This window comes from Megascapheus bottae, chromosome 5, assembly GCF_031878675.1.
Source record: "Megascapheus bottae isolate mThoBot1 chromosome 5, mThoBot2.hap1, whole genome shotgun sequence".
NCBI lineage: Eukaryota > Metazoa > Chordata > Mammalia > Rodentia > Geomyidae > Megascapheus > Megascapheus bottae.
This window is the reverse complement of record NC_143513.1, coordinates 4,256,542-4,275,116: the sequence shown is the minus strand read 5'-3', so window position 1 is coordinate 4,275,116 and position 18,575 is coordinate 4,256,542. Positions and strand designations below refer to the sequence as shown.

Below are 18,575 nucleotides of genomic sequence, written 5' to 3'. Positions count from 1 at the left end.
TGTTTTCTGGTTGGATTTTGTGGTTGGTTGTGTTTTTGTTTTGAGATAGCATCTTGCTGTATAGCCCAGTCTGGCCTCAAATTCTTGATCTTCCTACCTCAGCCTCCAGAGTACTGGATTAAAGAATATAAGCCCAACTTTGAGCTCATTTTGTTCCCATCACCAGATACTCTTTGGGTTTTGTCTGTTCTTTTCATCATTTTTACTTGATTCGACCTGCCTACTGAGAGCGGTTGTGGGGCCATTCTCTTTTCTGTTCCTTCTTCTGTGATTATGTCTTACTCTCTTATTGTCTACTGTTGTGTCTTCCATGTAAACTCATGACTTTTTGTTGTTGTTTTTTGTGGGGCTTGAACTATGTATGGGCTTGGGTTCTGTCCCTGAGCACTTCAGCTCAAGGCTAGCATTCTACCACCTGAACCAAAGCACCAATTTCAGTTTTCTGGTGGTTAATTGAAGATAAGAATTTCATGGACTTTTAGGGGCTGGAAGTTTGGCCTAGTGGTAGAGTGTTTGCCTAGCATGCACAAAGACATGGGTTCAGTTCCTCAGTACCACATACAGAGAAAAGCCGGAAGTGGTGCTGTGGCTCAAGTGGTAGAGTGCTAGCCTTGAGGAAAAAGCCCGAGGCCAGTGCTTAGGCCCTGAGATCAAGCCCCAGGACTAGCACCAAAAAAAAAGAGTCTCATGGACTTTTATGCCTGGGCTGGCTTTTATGATCCTCAGATCTCAGCCTCCTGACTTATTAGGATTACAGATATGAGCCACTGGCACCTAGCTAGACTCATGACTTTTAAAGGGACTTTCATCCCTGGCAGTTTATAATTTAATTTTCTCCACTTGTCTCAGTCCTTTTTTCTAAAAATTACCCTTACTGTCTAGAGGCAGAAGGCAGAATAGCTATATAAATGAGTAATCTGCTTCATTTAGTTTCAAATTCTGTCTTGAAGCTTTAACCTCAGTAGTTTGGCAGACAGTTAAGACTTTTCTTTGTTATTCTTTTCTGCTCTTTTAATCCTTCATGTGGAATGATGTCTTTCTTACTTGTAAATTTTAGGCTGTCTTATATAAAGATCTCTTGTAGAAAAAACAGGCTTTGCTGCTCACATATCTTGTGATTACAGTTTTTCGGACCTTAGGCAAGTGGTTTATTTTCTACAGAATCATCCATTAAGCAAACATGGCAGTGTTTGCTACTGGCCCTCACCATGGCATTGTGAATGTCCTATGAGGACCAAGGTCAGCAGCTCTGGTTGAGCACTAGGGCAAATGAAATCATTTAATTTGTCTAGGGTGGGGTCCAGCCCTTAGTGTTTGAACCATGAATATAATCAGAGGTGGAGCTTGTTGAAGCATTTAGTTAGAGATGTAAATTAGTAGTAGTCTAAGATTTCACCCAAGACCTGTTGTGGCATTATGGATGCTAAGAAAGACAGGTTGTGTTAGCATAGCTGAATTTTTGAATTAAGCGGGAGATCACACTGGGGTCTGTATTGCTCTTGAGTTCTTGTGTCTTGCTGGTAAGAGTATAAATTACTTAAAACCACTTCATGAAATGGTTTGTTCTCTATTCATTTGAAAATCTTCATAAATTCTGATTTAACATTTCTTTCAGTAGTTACAGCCCTGTCATGAGTGTGTATGAGTAAGTAGGCCAAGAAATTGTAAAGAGTGTTTATAGCACTTCTATTCCTAACAGCCCCAATCTGGAAACACGGAGGTAGTTGTCTGTGGAAGGAATACATGAATTGTGATGTAGTAATACATTGAAATACTATGTAGCAATGATAAAGAATGTGCTACTGCTATGTGCAGCAATATTCAAGGAATATGTTCAATACAGGAACCAATGAAATAATATGTGATTCTATTTATATAAAATTCAAAACAGTAGCATGGCTTATTTGTGGTGATAGATTGCATGGCATTGGTTAAGATGAAGGTGTTGTTTCCTGTAGAGACACCAAGGGATTCCTAGAATGTACTTTATATACTGGACTGGCCTTGAATTCACAGTCTTCCTGCCTCAGTGTCCCAGTGCTGGAATGCAGGTGTATGCTACTGCACCCAGTTGGATTTAATTTGGCTGATGATTGAATGGTTATATTTGTATCATAAACATGTGCTAAGATGTATAGAAAATATATCTGAAAAAATAGCCTGAAATAGCTTTAAGGTAGGAATTTGTAAGCAGGAAGTTACATCTTTCACTGATCTACTCTCAGTATTTTCCACAAAAGATTGTAAATGAGTTCATCTCATCTCATACCACATTGATCCAGGTGCCTGAGTTAGATATGTATGACTCAAGAAAGAAGCTCCCTTCTCCTTAAAGGGTGGAAAGAAAAGATTGCTTTGAGGATAACCAATGAAATGTTCATTCAAAGAGTATTAATAAGCTTTGCATGCCTGTGTGATTTTTAAACGCTGGCATCCATTTATTAAACCAGATCTGTAAGGTAGCAGGACCTCCTCTGTCCATGGAATCCTATAAAATCCTAATTGTAGTGACCTGCTCTCTCCCTGATGGGGTTGAGTTCATTGGCTGTGCAGTAGTGGATACAGGAACTCAGAATTATGACATGTCCCACGGTCTTCCTAAAATTATTGGTCGTGTTCTGCTGACTCAGCAGCTTTTACCTTCCTGTTGTGATGAAACACTGTCTGTTTACAGGTACAGGTTTTCGGACTATATTCTGGAGAAGAATTTCATGAGACTTTTGACTGTCCCATCAAAGTAAGTATTTGCAGGCTTTATTTTTTCTAAGAATTTCTCAACTAGGTGATTGAGATTACAGTCATTCTATTACTACTAGTCCACTCATCACTAATACCTTTGACTAGCGTGAGTGCTGCAGGAAGCATGTGATGACACTGTGCTCTCAGGCTGTGCTTGGAGACTTACAGTGGGTGGGGGGTGGGGTTTCACTGAGAAGTAGACTTTCTCCATGGAAGAATAGAAGTGCAGAAGCTGGAAGTTCAAGCTATGTTCAGAAAGTAGCAAATGGTGTTGTTTAGATGTGGCATCAAGCACTGATTTGGCAAGACAACAGTAGAGGAAGGTGGGAGCTGGCTCTGTATCAGCCTGAGAGATTTGGATTCCATCTGAGGGGCATGGAGAAATTGACAAGTGTTTTAAGAACAAAGAGTGACATAAACTGATCTAAGCTTAAGAAAATAATTATAGTGGCTGTATGCAGTATAGATTGCAGAAGACCAGTTTTAAGTAACTGTTACACTGAAGTATTAGACTTGTTAGAGGATAGGGACCTTGTTGTTAGTTTTCACTTGTTTATTCAAACATTTGCTGACCTTATGTAAAGGAGAGATAAGATCTGAGATGTGTGTTAGAAGTCTGGATAGAGGGTGGTTTATATATGAGAGGGATGGGAGAGAAGAGACCATCTAGTACCTGTGAAACTCCACACAAGGTGTTACAGGAGCTCGATTAGAAGAATGATGGCACATGTTCTAAATAGAGTAGAGTGCACCAAGAGAGCCTTGCCTTTGTAAGACTTAGTGATGGCCTGGCTCAGTGTGATCGCAGATGGAGTTGCTGAGGGTGAGGCAGGTGCTTGCCTGTGTGAGGGGATGCCATCCAGTGGAATAATGGACAACTCGTGTGGACTTGAGTTTAGATTAAGTAGTGTATCCAATAGAGATGTTAGAGTTTTAGGACCTCATGATGGAGAGTCTCCCTTAAAGACAAAGTGGATAACCACAGCTGAGTAGGATGGGGACATTTTAAGGATATACCCAGTTTTTGAGTATAGAATGATAAAAAGTTCTGGAGCACTCTGCAGACTCTTAGGTGGAAGAAACAAAAAATGGAAGGGCCAGAAGACATTCAGAGATCAGTGTAAAAAGAGACCAATAGAGAGGTTTCCCATAGAAGCAGCAACAATGCCAAAGACAGTATGGAGGGTAAATGGCAGGAAGACAGTTCAGGGGTACACTATCTGATAATTACCAAGTTACTGACCCTGTAACTGAGGACATCATAGAGTACATTGCAGGTCAGGGAGGTGAAACACCACTGAATATGCTTCCTTCAAAAAGTCTTATTAATGAGGCAGAACAATACCTGGCAGGTGGCAAGGAGAGGAGTGATGTAGAGGTAATTTTTGTACATTGTGTTTGATTGTCAGTAAGAATGAGTAGAGGTGGAGTAAAGGAGAGGGAATACTTCTGGGAGGGAAGTGCTATGCCTCAGAGCTGGAGGGGGGGGGGCAGGGTAGGAGTTGAGGCTCAGCCCATCTCCAGTGCTGCAGAGAGGATCAGGCCCTGAACAGGAACACTCTGAGCATTCTGAGCCAGCTTTTCCTACAGAGGGGAAGGCTGGTGTGCTGAGGCAATGCAGAATGTTGCTACCAGGGCATTGATGATGCACATGGTGCTTCTGCCGGGACTCTCACACCAGGCCCTTGTTGTCTTGTAGATCGTTGCTGTGCACCCCCACTTTGTGAGATCCAGTTGCAAGCAGTTTGTGACCGGAGGAAAGAAGGTAATCTCAGTGTGTCTGTACAAGGGGTGTGTATGTAACCTTTGAGCAGCATTTTGTTTTTTCTCTGATATATCCCCAGTGGTTTTCAGGTCTCAGTCCTCTTCTTATTTTGACAGTAGTAAGGTTTGAACTCAGGACCTCATGCATATATAGGCAGGCACTCTACATGTAGTCTAGCCCTTTTTGCTTTAGCTGTTTTTCAGATAGGATCTTTTGGGGGGTTTTGTTGCATTTTTCTTTTCCAAAGAGCCAGTCTCAGATTGAGCTCCTCCAAACCAGTGGGGTCACACTTAACTGGGCTCACAAGAATACAACAGCATGCACAGTTGTTTGTAGATGTAGGTTCTTACTAATTTCTTTGTGGCCAGTCTGGCTTCAAACCATAATCATCATCCTGCTTCCCAAATAGCTGGGATTACAAATTGTGCTCCACCACAACTGACTATAGTATCTGATTCTTTTCTAGAAGAAAGTTTGAGAAAGTGACAGGTAATGAAACTACAAGACTATCCTATATTGGAATAGTTATAAAAATGTCCGTAGTACTAGTATATGGGACTCAAAGCCTTAACCTTACATTCCTGGTCCTAGATTTACAGCTGATCCTCTTGTGTGAGTGACAGCTGCTCCTCCCTGTGTGTCAGCTGATCCTCATGTGTGAGTGACAGCTGATCCCCTTCTACATAGATGACTGCCTTTCTTTTCTCTGTCTTGGGAAATGATAGCTTTAAAGTTCCTCTTGTATTTCTTTCTTTTTAAAATTTTTTTATATATTTTTTTTTAATTTTTGCCCGTCCTGGGCTTGAACTCTGGGCCTAGCACTGTCCTTGGGCTTTCTCAAGGCTAGAGCTCTACCACTTGAGCCACAGCACCACTTCTATGTATATGGTACCAAGGACTTGAACATGGGTCTTTGTGCATGGTAGGCAGGTACTCTATCACTAGGCCAAACTCCCAGCCCCTCTTCTTGTGTTTCTTCATCAAATAGTTTTTGGTTTGGAAGCATTCATTCACTTGGCTGGAATAGAAATCAATGCATTTTCATTTAAAACTGAGAATAGAGATTGGTGAGGTGTCACCACATGAAAAATAAATGCATTTGTGATACTTTGAAGCAAAGCAAAGTATCATCTGGTTACACATGCCAATGTGATATTAAGTCATCTTTTAGATTATTTTAATATCTTCATTGGTAGATAATTTGTATGCTATAAAGTCTAGTGGTTTTTAGTATATGTTCAATATTGTATGACCATCACTGTCATCTCCTGTTAGAACATTTTCATCACCCCCAAAGAAGTCCTGTGTCTAATAGCCATGACTCCTTCCCTTCCACCCTGCAGCAAGGACTAATCTATCTTCCTTATTTGTGCTGGCTATTTCTTAAAATTCTAAATACTTTCTATAAATGGAAGCATGCAGTATGTGATCTTGAGTCTGGCTTCATCAAAGTTTTCTGGGTACATGTATGTTTTAACATGTATCAGTCTATCATTTCCCTAAGTGGGTGCATATTATTCCATTGTGTGGATCTGCCATAGTTTATTAGTTCAGAGTTTGAGTTCTTTCCAACTTCGGTGACTGAATAAGTTTTCTTTGAACATTTATTCGTAACTTTGATTGTATGTTTTCATTTCTCGGGTGAAATTGTGTTTAGCACTTTGAAATGTTGTCATTTTGAACTTTAGCATATGTAGCTGAGGGTTTGGACACATCCACAGCCCCCACGTTCAATAGATCTGCCTTTTTGCTTCCAGCTGTTGTGGTGCAGGCTCACTGTAACCCAGTGTGGTTCTGACTTGAATTTCCTGCTGACTCACAGTGCCACGCACTCTTCCTTGTCTCACTTGGTCACTTCCTTATCTTTTTAATTTATGTGCTCTGGATTTATATTTCTTATCAGAAAAATGACTTGTTAATATTTTTGCAGCCTATGAATTCCATTTTATTGATAGTATCCTTTAAAACACAAAAGTTTTTAACTTGGACAAAGTTCCATTTATCTTTTTACGCTTACACTGTTGTATAAAGAAATAATTGCTTAATCCAAGGTCATAAAGATTAATGCTGTGTTCTCTTTAAAATATTTGGAACTGGCCCTCCCCTTTACTTTATCTGTGCTAGGGAATGAATTCAGGGACCAATGCTGTGTGTTCTACCATGTAAGCCACGTCTTTTTCTTTAGTTTGTTTTTCAGGTAGGAGCTTGTGCTTTCACCCCTTTGTTGAAAATCACTTGTCATAAATATCAGTTTGTTCCTGGGCTCTCACTTGTATTCTCAGTTCTTATGCATGTTCTTCCTTTAGGCTTTAGGACCACTAAGTGTTTGGTAATTATTTATGGGATGATATGTTACTGTTTTTAAACATTTTTTCACATTTTTCTTTTTATGAGCTATTATAAGGCTGGGCACAATGTCTCAAGATTACATTTGTAATCCCAGCTGCCATGGAAACAGATTGGGAGTCCTACAGTTTGTGGCTAGCCTGATCAAATTTAGATAGACCCATCTCAACAAAAACCTGGCATGGTAGAATATACTGTAATCCCAGTAACTCAAGAGGCTAAATAAGTAGGGCCGAGAGTTTGGCCTAGTGGTAGAGTGCTTGCCTAGCATGTACGAAGACTCAGGTTCAATTCCTCAGTACAACATATATAGAAAAAAGCTGGAAGTGGTGCTGTGGCTCTAGTGGTAGAGCTCTAGCCTTGAGAAAGCCCAAGGACAGTGCTCAGGCCCTGAGTTTAAGTCCCCAGGACTGGCAAAAAAAAAAAAAAAAAGTGGCATAAGTAATAGGAGTTTGGTCTGGGGCCTGCCTGTATAAAAAGTGTGAAACCCTATCTAAAAAATAGCTAAAGCAAAAGGGCCTGGTAGAGCACTTAACCTGTCAAGTGCAGAGCCCTCAGTTCAGACTCTGGTACTCTTACCAATTCGGCCCTCACTTCAAGCCTCAGTACCACTATAAAACATAAAAAGCACTGGGCACTGGTGTCAAATGCCTGTAATTCTAGTTACTCAGAAGACTGAGATCTGAGAATCACATTCAAAGCCAACTAGAGTACTAAAATCTTGGAGATTTTAGCCATCTGAAAGCCAGAAGTGGAGTTGTAGTTCAAGTGGTAGAGCTCAATCCCAGACCCTGAGTTCAAGCCCCAGGACCAGAAGAAAACAAAAGAAAAAGTTGTTATAATTATCCCAACATGTTAGAAGACTTATAAATATGTAAATATAGCCTCTATTTAATGATTGATTTCTTTGGATCCATTGAAGTTTATTATGCAATATGTATATATATATATATATTAAGCACTAAAAGTAGCATTATTTAGTACACTAATGTACACTTAAGTGAGATTTCAGAAATAGGCACTAGGTTGACATGGTTTGAAGAACCTTGAAACTTGTCTCTCTCTGTATTGCATAGTCCTTTTTTTTATATGTATTTTTATTATAATTAATAAAAGGGTTACATGATATTTGCCAGATAGAAGGTGCATTAATTCACATATATTGATACCCTTTCACATGTCTTGGTCCCATTACCCTCTCCTCAACCACCCCCCACCCCGTCTCGGTTTTCCCCCCTTCCCTATCCAATTTCAAATAACCAAATATAAATAAATCCAATATATCAGATAACTAAGTGAGATAGTATAACAATATGAGATAACCAAGGGACAGCAAAAGAGATGAGAGATAACATAGGACATTAAGGACAACAATCATTCATTATATGGCTTTTGTTTCTATATCCTGGGGGTCTTTTCAATTAGCTTCATAATATATATATATATATATATATATATATATATACACATTTTTTTTTTTTTTGCCAGTCCTGGGCTTGAGCTCAGGGCCTGAGCACTGAGCACTGTCCTTGGACTTTCTCAAGGCTAGAGCTCTACCACTTGAGCCTCAGCACCACTTCCAGCTTTTTTCTATATGTGGTACCAAGGAATCGAACCCGGGTCTTCATGCATGCTAGGCAAGCACTTTAATCACTAGGCCAAACTCCTGGCCCTGTATTGCATAGTCTTTTAAAGGTCACTTAGGATAGATGTTTTTGACAATAGTACGTGCTGCATATTTTGAATGGATTTAGTTAAAGATATTTTTAATGTCATAACAAAGAATTTATTTTTGAAATCAAAGATTTGCATTATTATTATAAAGGTGATATACAGGGGGGTTACAGTTATACAAGTCAGGTAAAAATAATAATAATTGTTGTTGTTGTTATTTATCCATCCTAGGGCTTAACTCAGGGTCTGGGCACTGTCTCTGAGCTCTTTTGCTCAAGGTTAGCACTCTACCATTTGAGCCACAGTGCCACTTCAGCTTTTTCTGAGTAGTTAGTTGGAGATAAGAGTCTCAGGGACTTTTCTGCTCCGACTGGCTTCACACCAGGATCCTCAGATTTCAGCCTCCTGAGATGCTAGGATTACAGGCATGAGCCACCAGTGCCCAGCAAGAGTGCATTTCTTTTGGATAATGTCATCCCTTCCTTTTCTTTCTCCCAGCGTTTTTCTCATCCCTTTCCACAAGTTGTATTGTTCATTTTCTAGTTGAAGATATTTTAACAAATGTTTTACTAACATCATTGAGAAAGAGGGCTTTGATTTTCAAAACTAAGAAAATACTTGCAAAAGATTCTACTAAACAAAGGGGATGATGGTGAAACAGTTACTGTTCTTGTAACTCAGCAGTGGACATTTGTACCTCTGAAAGATGAGATTTTAAACAAAGACTACATTGGCCCACTAGCAACTCTCACTATTTCAACTTCAGTTTAAACTAACACCATAAATAAACAGAAGAGTTGGCTCAACATTTCCCTGTAGTAATCCTACGTGGTGAATATAAGACTTTCTCCGCAGAGCACATGGCAGATCAACCACAAGTGACATAGAACTGAGAGGTTCTGACCTTCTGATTCTAAGAAGTAATTTCAGCCACTCTGAGGCTAGAGCAAGGATCACCCAGATGGAGTTGAAATGTGGAGTAGAGGCAGCCTTGCTTTAGTCTTAGGAATACTGATGTATAAGCTGACCTACCTATGATCCTTGAAATTCTACGAAACTTCTGTAAGCACATGTCCAGATAGGGAAGTGGATGAGATAGATACTCATGATGCTCATAAGAATAGCTGGGAGATAGGTATCTCATTTAATGTTTTAGCTACTTTTTCTGTTTGTGAACATTTTGGAGTAAATAGAAGGTAAATTTGAAAATAATGCTACAAACTATAGAAATGCAGCAGAAAAACCATGAAACTTAGACACTTTTTCTTAAGGTTCTAGATTCTTCAGTCTATAGAGAAAGCTTGTTTAGGCTATAGCTGTGTCTGGTGTAAACTTCTGTTTTAGCTTTTCAAGGTAAGTTCTTAAGAGCTGAATGTGACAGTTGGATTTCAGGACTCTAGTGCTTGACACATGAGCATAAAAAGCTTATTCTAAATTCTGTTTTGTTTCTATGTTGAACTTTTTAAAAAGAAGGGAAAAATGAAAATACACATCTCAGAGTTGCCATTGGAAAGAGAGCTTTAAAAACATAGGAACCAGTGCCCTCTCTCTTTTATTTTTTGTAATGTAACCTTGTATAGCAAGAATTCCAGTCATGAGCATAGCCAATGAAGTTTCTGCTTTAGAAATAAACCTGCCAAGTACATCTTGTCTGGAGTGTTGCTTTCTAATTGTACAACTTTCTTTGTCAGCAAGATAAACTTGAGTTTCCTTATGACCTTTACCTTTGACCTTTGCAATATACTTCATAATCACTGAGTGCACTACTGTGAAAATTATTAAATTGTCACAATGCTGTGTATGGTGCAGTTTATTTTAGGAACAAGATAGTCAGCTGTTTGGTGGTAGTATGGAACAGAATAAGGAGGCCTGGCTTCAAAGACGAGTTGCTTTGTAATCTAGGAAACAGCAGACGGCAAACACGGAAGGATCTCGTGAATAAACTGAGGACAGCAGTCATTGTTGAAGGCTGGAGCCATGTTGGAAATTTACCTGGAGGACGGGTCTGGTGACAAAATGCTCGCCTATGTTTCTCTCTATAAGACATTCATTATGTATACTGAACACAAGATATACTCTTGGAAAACTTCAGTTATCCCCTGTGGTATTCCTGTCTATACTCACCATACTGGACATGAGCGCCCCTAGAAGTCAGCCATCTTTCCATTCTCCCACCCCTAGATGAAAAAATTTTTAAATTGAAGTTGTCAAAAAGAAACTTTCCGTCCTCTGTCTGACACTTGCCTCTCCAGGATCTTTCTGTGAGTTGTCAGGTGCTTGTTCCTGGGCAGCTCCTGGTGCATACCATCCTCACTGTCCTGACCTTTGAACCCTTCAACTGAATCCAGTAAACATGTTTTAATAAGTAAAATCACGAAATTGTTCCAGATGTAGGGAAAACTAGCTTGAGGAATGTGTCAGGGCGAGTTTAGTAGGAGAATATTAGCTTTTTTTCCCTCTCATAACTACACTCCAGATAGCTCAGTGAGTGTTTCTAAGAGTTAAAAAAAGCTGGGTATTGGTGGTTTACGCCTATAATCCTAAGTGCTCTGGAGGCAGTTTGAAGCCAGCCCAGATGCACAAAACCTTGAGACTTTAACCTCTAGTTAGCCACCAATGTAAATGGTAAAGCACAAGGTGCCAAGTTCAAGACAACACACGCACACACACACACAAACGTACACATGCATGCATGCAAAAATCTACTTTAAAATGTGATTTCCTAGACAGTTCAATTTTAAATCATAGGCAACCACCAAGTTCATGTTCTAATGGTTGTATGTTGGAGTGACTGTAGAAAAATATCTTCACGGAGCTCCAGTTGCACAATCGGTTACCACACGGTACTTATAACAAAAATATCTTCACATTATTTTTTGGCATACTGTATTAAAAGTTGTTGTTTAGTTCATGCTATCAGTATACCTAAATTTAAATACTACCAACTAATAGCAAGCAAAATGCAAAATAACCCTCAGAAAACCCTTACACTCAAGCCACATCTGGTTATATTCAAAGTTGTACTCTTAGTCAGGGCACTATGAGTAGGTTGCTGGCTGCTTGTTCTAGGCTTCCCATTGTGGCTAGGATAATACACATGCACGGTGTCCAGATCTCCATTGACAGCAACTCTAGAGAACTTTTCTGCTCAGGGTAGCCTTTAACTTTTCAATCCTCCCAACTGTGACCTCCCAAGTAGCTAGGATTATGGGTACCCAGCTAAACTTGGGTATTTTAGTGAATCATATTCTGAAGGACCAAAGACTAAACCTAGGATGAAAGTTGTAATTGGTCAAGAAATAGCAATCTCCCTTTTTAGCTACAGTGTCAGTATTAAAAAGTGTTCTCATGTAATTATGGAATGGTCTTATTTTTGGTTATGGAGTGTTCACATCTGAGTGTTCTGTGAGGTTTGCATTCCTCAAGACAGCACCTTTTCCTGCTGTGAATGTCAGCATAGCTCATGGATATGAGCTTTTCACTTTTTCATTTGGAGCAAGAAGAATGTCCAATATTTGCTAGATTGTTTTTTCTTTTTTTTTAATTGTAATGTATAGAGGCGTTACAATTATATCTGCCAGGTAGTAGGTACATTATTTCCTATACATTGATACCCCTTCTCATGTTTTTGTCCCCATTTCCCTCTCCCACCACCTCCCAATCATCTTGTTTTCCCCCCTTCCCTTTCCTATTTCAAAGAAACATATTTACAATATGTCAGGTAACAAAGTCAGATACTATTACAATATGACATTAACCAAAGGGCAACAAAAAAGAGAAACAGCATAGTACATTAAGAACAACAATCACTCAAAGCTCTTATTTCCATATCCTGGAAATACTTTCATTTAGCCTCATCCTATATGACCTTATGTATCTAGGTTTTGAGCTATAGTATTACTCTGCTAGGAGAGTCCTAGGTGTGTACTAATTATTACAAATGAGGGAAAGGATTGAGCCTTATGTTCCTTTGGGTCTGGCTTACTTCACTTAATATAATTTTTTCCAAGTCTTTCCAGTTCCTTACAAATGGGGTGATGTCATTCTTTCTGATGGCAGCATAGAATTCCCTATTTCAAATTAATAAATAAATGAATATACAGTATACCAGATAACAAGGTAAGATACTATAACAATATGGGAATAACCAAGTGACTACAAAAGAGATGAGAAATAACATAGGACATTAAGAACACCAATCACACATTGTATAGCTCTTGTTTCCATAGGATTATGAATATTCTTTTTATCTTTTTTTTTTTTTGCCAGTTCTGGAGCTTGAACTCAGTGCCTGAGCACTCTCCTTGTATTTTTTTAAGGCTAGAGCTCTACCACTTGAGCCTCAGTACCATTTCTGGCTTTTTTTTTTTCTATGTATGTGGTACTGAGGAATCGAACCCAGGTCTTCGTGAATGCTAGGCAAGCACTCTACCACTAGGCCAAACTCCCGGCCCCAATTTTCTATCTTTTATTAGCATTTGTCTTTATTTTTCTTGTAGTTAGTAGTCACTACTAATGGTAATAGTAAAAGAATGTATAAAACTTCAGCTGTTTTAGGTGTTAGTTATAACTTCACATTGTGCAGCCTAGGAACTGTATTACTGAAGTTGCTAGCTCAGTGTTGTGTAGTAAGTTCAGTGGCTGGCAAACACTATGCTGTGGCTAACTGGAGATTTTTTTTCTTTAAATTCTAATTCATTAATTCATGTTGATTGTACTAGATTTCACAGTTACACGTGCATAAGTGAATATATTGTGCTTTGATCGTGTCTACCCTCCCTTCTCTGCTCTCTTAGCCTTGCCTCTCCCTTTCTCTTCTCTCTGTCCCTTTCTTCCATTTCTGTCTCCTGAATCCTGCTGGCTCATGCATGTGGGACAAACATGCATGCAGTGCATGTATTTCTGTGTTTGTCTTATTTCATTTAACATGACATCCTTCAGTGCTACACATTCACCTAAAAATGCTGAGTTCATTCTTCATTATGGCTTGTTTATATATACTGTACTTTAAAAAAATTATCTCCTTGTGGGCACCAAGGCTTATTCATAGTTTGAAATAAACATGAGTCTATGAGTATTTTGTGTGTGTGTGCTAGCTTTGTTTTTTTTTTTCAGTTATGTATTCAGGTGTGGTATAACTAGATCAAATCCTAGTTCTATTTTTAGTGTTTGAAAGAATTTCCGTAGTGACTTGATTACTTTACATTCCCACCAACAGCCTGTTGGGTTTTGGCTCGCACGTGCTGGGCAGACCTTCTACCATTTGAGCTACACTTCCATCCCCTTTGACTTCCTGTTGGTTATTTTCATGGTGGGTCTCACTTCATGCTTGAGCTGCTGTGGGCTGTGATTCTCCTCTCAGGGTCATAAGGACTGACTGTTCACTTGATATTTATTTCCAGTTTGAGCACAAAAGATTGCTATTTATTGAGTGGTCTGCAATCTTTTCTCCACGTGAGGATAAATCTAAAATGATTATCCTTGTTCCTAGGGAGTCACCATATAGAAGTCTGATTGAAACTTTATGTAGACACTGAAGTGCATAAGGAGAACATGGGAAACAGAACTATTAATAAGTATGTCAGTCATTTATGAAGTCAGGTTTGCAGTTGTAAGTTTACATATGCAGAAATTAAAGAATGAAAGTTTAAATAACCTCAACTACTGGGTATAGCTGATTGTATAACCCGTAAAAGTGACTAAGTAGGTACAGAGACTTATATATGTTGTGTCTAATTGTTTTTCTTAGTGTGTATGAATTGTGCAGACTAGTGGGTTTCATTGAGATGTTTTCATACATTTGTATTGGGTACTTTGATTGTATTCATTCACTGATGGCTGCCTAAGCTGACCCCAAGGCTTATTAGCTCTTGAGACTAGTGTTGGTATGAGCATGGGTGTATAGATAGTACTGGATTTTTAATACAGAAGATAGTGACCCTGGAGTCTAGATCTCTTTTATGCTAATTGACTCTCCTTAGAAATAGTAAAATTATTGGTAATGTGTAAGAGCTATGTTTTAACTTTGTCTTAAGCAGAGAGAGGGCTTTTGCTGGTCCCTTGGGTTCTTGGCCACACTCACCTCTGTCAAGGTCCCAGGCTCCTCTCTGCTGAGAGCCATCCTCCAGGTCTTCTGTATACTTACTCTTGCATACTTCACCTGACTTCTTTGCTCTTTTCAATTTCATGCTGGATTCTCTCCAGTTTTGAATATTTAAACTCCCCCTTCTATGACAAGAATTCATGATGCTCCTTGTCTGCTTTTTCCCTGAGATTGTCTTACTGGGTTCTAATTTGCCTGGGTTTATGCTTCCTTCTTTATTTATTTTTATTAAGTCTAGCAGTATTCTCTTGACTTAGCAGAGGTCATCTTTCATAGATTCTTCCTGCATAACCATGTCCTAGTGTCTAAGACCTTGTGTGGCATTAATGCATCTACCTTATCTTTCCTCCTTCTTCCTTGTTGTCCTCATAACTAGCAGCATTGCTGGTATTGAGGACACCTGGAAGAATCAACTTGAAGTACCACAGATGAACAAAACAGGGCCAGTCATGCTCTTTTCCCGCATCAGGGAAAAGTTGATGATAGGTGATGACAGACACTGGGCTGCCAGAATCAGTGCCTTTATTACACAGGGTAGAAGACTCTTGAGATGTACATCCTGATGCCTTGTGCAGTGTATGAAAGCGCTGGATAGATTTATCAGTACAAAACATAGGAGAATAAAGTATGTTGCTGGATATGAGGGCTCCTATTGAAATATAAGTACTGAGAGTGCTGACTGCCAGAATGTGGATTTATGGGAAATAAAGCCTGAAAATACTTGCTCTAAGAAAAAAAAAATAGTCTTCTTGGAAAGGGCTTTGGTTCTCTATGTACTTAGCTCCCATCGAGCTTAAATTGCTCTCAGTACTGTGATAATGACAATTCAATATTACAGGATGTGGAAGATGAACCAAATAAATTAGCCAACTGCTTTTAAGGGTGGTTCGTTCAATGGCTTACCCCTAAAACGCTTTGTAGGACATTTGTGCTCAGTAGGTCTCTAGGCAGTTTTATATCTAGAAGAAAGAAATGGATTTTATTAAATGTCAGTGAAATAGAGGTAGATAGCTTTGTGGTAGTTAAATTAGTGTAGAATGTTTGTGAGAAAAGTCATTTATCTTTTCTTAAATCACCAAAACACAAGGTTCCTTGGCATTCTTGCTAGAGACTGTGTTTCTGCCTCACTTTTCCATAGGTTAGGATACAGAAGCAAATAGAAAACAGATTGTTGACCAAGATGGGTGGGGGGTATGGGGGGGGAGGGAAACGGGTACCAAGACGTGTGAAAGGGTATCAATGTATGTGAATTAATGCACCTTCTATCTGGCAAATATCATGTAACCCTTTTACTAATTACAATAAAAAAAATAACTTTAAAAAAAAAAAAAGAAAACAGATTGTTGGATCCTTCTGCCTGTTTTGAGAGGCTCTATGTCCCCTGAAGTAAATATCGTATGTCCCCTAGAGTAAAGTATCTCATCTGAGGACATGGAAAACAAGCTAACATTCAAAGCTTCACGTGAGAGTGGGAAAACCGAACTCACAGATGGAGGGTTGGAAGTAGACTGTGGAGGAAAGACAGAGTAAATGTTCACATGATTCACAGTTCCATCCATAATATGAGGTTGTGTCTTTGAAGAAGTGTCAGCTCCTTTGGCTCTATTTCAGAGCAGGGTCTACAAGATGTTTTGAAATCAGCCTTCAGATTGACTGAGTTCAGAACTCATCCCCTTCCTTTTCTTCCTGCCCTCTTCTGGAAGTCTTCCTGGGACCAAGGGCAGGAGACACAGCAAAGCAGAGCCTGGCCTGCCTCAGCTTCCTCCCTTGACCAGAAACATGCTGTTTGCAACACAAGGGCCCTGTGAAGTGAGGCTGGATCTTGTTTGAATTACAAGTGGGTTTTATTGACAATTTTCTAAAGAAATTAATGTTTTATTTTAAAACAGCATATTGTTTATGTAAATTAATGGTTAATATATATACCATATGCCTCAAACATTTCCTTAAGCTCTAGTGTTATTGTTTTATTATTTCGTTTAAACCTTTTACCTAAATCAGCCTGATTGTTAATAAGAGAAGGAATGGATTTTCATCCTCATTCTTGAGAATTGAAAGAGCACATTTGTTCAGTAGAGGATGCTTAGAAATATAGTCATAAAAATACCCTGTCACCCACTTTTAGAATTATGGTCACTTTGCAATGTGTTTTTCATATTTTATTATATTTATATATGGATGTGTATCCATGTTTTATTTAAGAGGCATCACTCTTTATTTAATATGCCCCAAATGTCTTTATACTGATAAATATACATATATAAAAATGGGTGTATACTCTTCACATGTCCAACTCTGTTGCATTGTGTCAATCATCCTCAGTTCATTATAGCTCTTATTCACTGCTCTGATTGTTTCTTAGCTTTATTTTGTAGATATGGTTTTCCTAAGGTCATTTCTTTTTCTTTTTGATAGTACTAGAGTTTGAAGTTAGGGCCTTGTTCTTACTAGTGGGCATCCTACCACTTAAACCATACCCCTTACCCCATAGGTCTTTTTTTATTTTTTTTTTCCAGTCCCAGGGCATGAACTCAGGGCCTAAACACTGTCCTTGGGCTTTCTCAAGGCTAGAGCTCTACCATTTGAGCCACAGTACCACTTCCAGCTTTTTCTATGTATGTGGTGCCAAGGAACTGAACCTGGATCTTCGTGCATGCTAGGCAAGCACTCTACCACTACCTGGTCATACTCCCAAGCTTGTGTTATTTCCTAGCTAGCTTGAACTACCATCTGATTTATGTTTCCTGCCTACGTGGGCTGATATGCTTCATTTTTTTATTAGTTGAGATAGGGTCATGCAAACTATTTTTGCGAGGCTAGCCCTGAAGCACTATTCCCAAGTGACTGGGAGTACAAGCCTGAGCCCATGCCCTTCATGGGGTTATTCTTCAAGTTTCAGGACCAATTGTTAAGTGATCCTCTAGGAAAATAGTCCCAGTGGTTTGAGGGCTGCTGTTTCCTACCTATCCCTCTCTCTACCTCCAGACCTGATGGCACTGTTTTAACTCATCTCTATCTGCTGTTTCTTTTCTTTCTCTTTCATCTGTTAAATCTGATATCTTTGCTGTACTGTTTGACTTGGCTGTTTTATAAAATGTCACGTAAATCCACCCACAAAATGGCTTAATTTGTTAAAAAAAAAAGATTCCTGGTATTTAATATTTTGTTCATATGAAATTTTCACAGTTCTGGATTTTCTTTGCTGCTGATAAAATTCCAGGATAATTTAGTGCAATGTAAGCTCTTCAATCACTTTTGGGTCTTACTACCCAGGAGCATAATGTAGCTTTCTATTTATTTAATTCTCTTTTTACAAACCCCACTGATTTGTTTTTAGGTTTGTCACTGGCCAGCACAGCTGTAGCTGATTCTTCCTCATTGCAGCCTTTGAGATCTGTGGTCTTCCTCTGCGTTTATATCTGTAGTATGTATGGGTGCTCTTGTTCCAGAGTCCTAAGCTTGTACTTTGATTTCCTCTTACAAAGGGTTGAAAGAATTTTTAAACTTCATGATGTTGCTCTCCTTGTCCTTTATTATTTATAAATAATGATGAGTAGATTTTTCTCACTCCTAGAGTGGGAGATTTTCTTCTTTCTGGAGTGGTTTCTGTTTGTTTCAAATAGAGAAGCTTTCCATGGATGCTCTTCTGTTTTCAGTCTGCCTGCTTTCCTTCCCAGCTGGGCTCTGCACCTGGCAGTTCGAGTGCTGGCAGCCCCCACTCTGTCCCCCACTCTCCCCCCCCATTAGTATTCACTTAAGGCTTCTTGCTTTCCAGTGACTTCTCCCATGAACAGTCCTGTTTTGGAGTGTGGGAAGGATTTTGCGTTCTGGCATCTGATTGGCCAGCTGCTTCACAGGCTGGGTATTTCTGAGGCCTTATTTTTAGCTGTTTTTCAGGATTTTTAACTTGAAAATTGGAGTATGTTTAATTTTCTTAATGCATTTGTT

At 39.1% G+C, this 18,575-nt stretch overlaps 1 protein-coding gene across 1 annotated transcript in view; it reads left to right on the top strand.

Annotated features, from left to right (window-relative positions):
- Positions 1-18,575, top strand: part of Vps41 (VPS41 subunit of HOPS complex) — a 111,345-nt gene that overhangs the window by 39,655 nt on the left and 53,115 nt on the right. The window contains exons 5-6 of the mRNA XM_090333141.1: positions 2,675-2,737; positions 4,439-4,504. Coding sequence (XP_090189267.1) covers positions 2,675-2,737; positions 4,439-4,504 — 129 coding nt within the window. The remainder of the gene's footprint in view (positions 1-2,674; positions 2,738-4,438; positions 4,505-18,575) is intronic.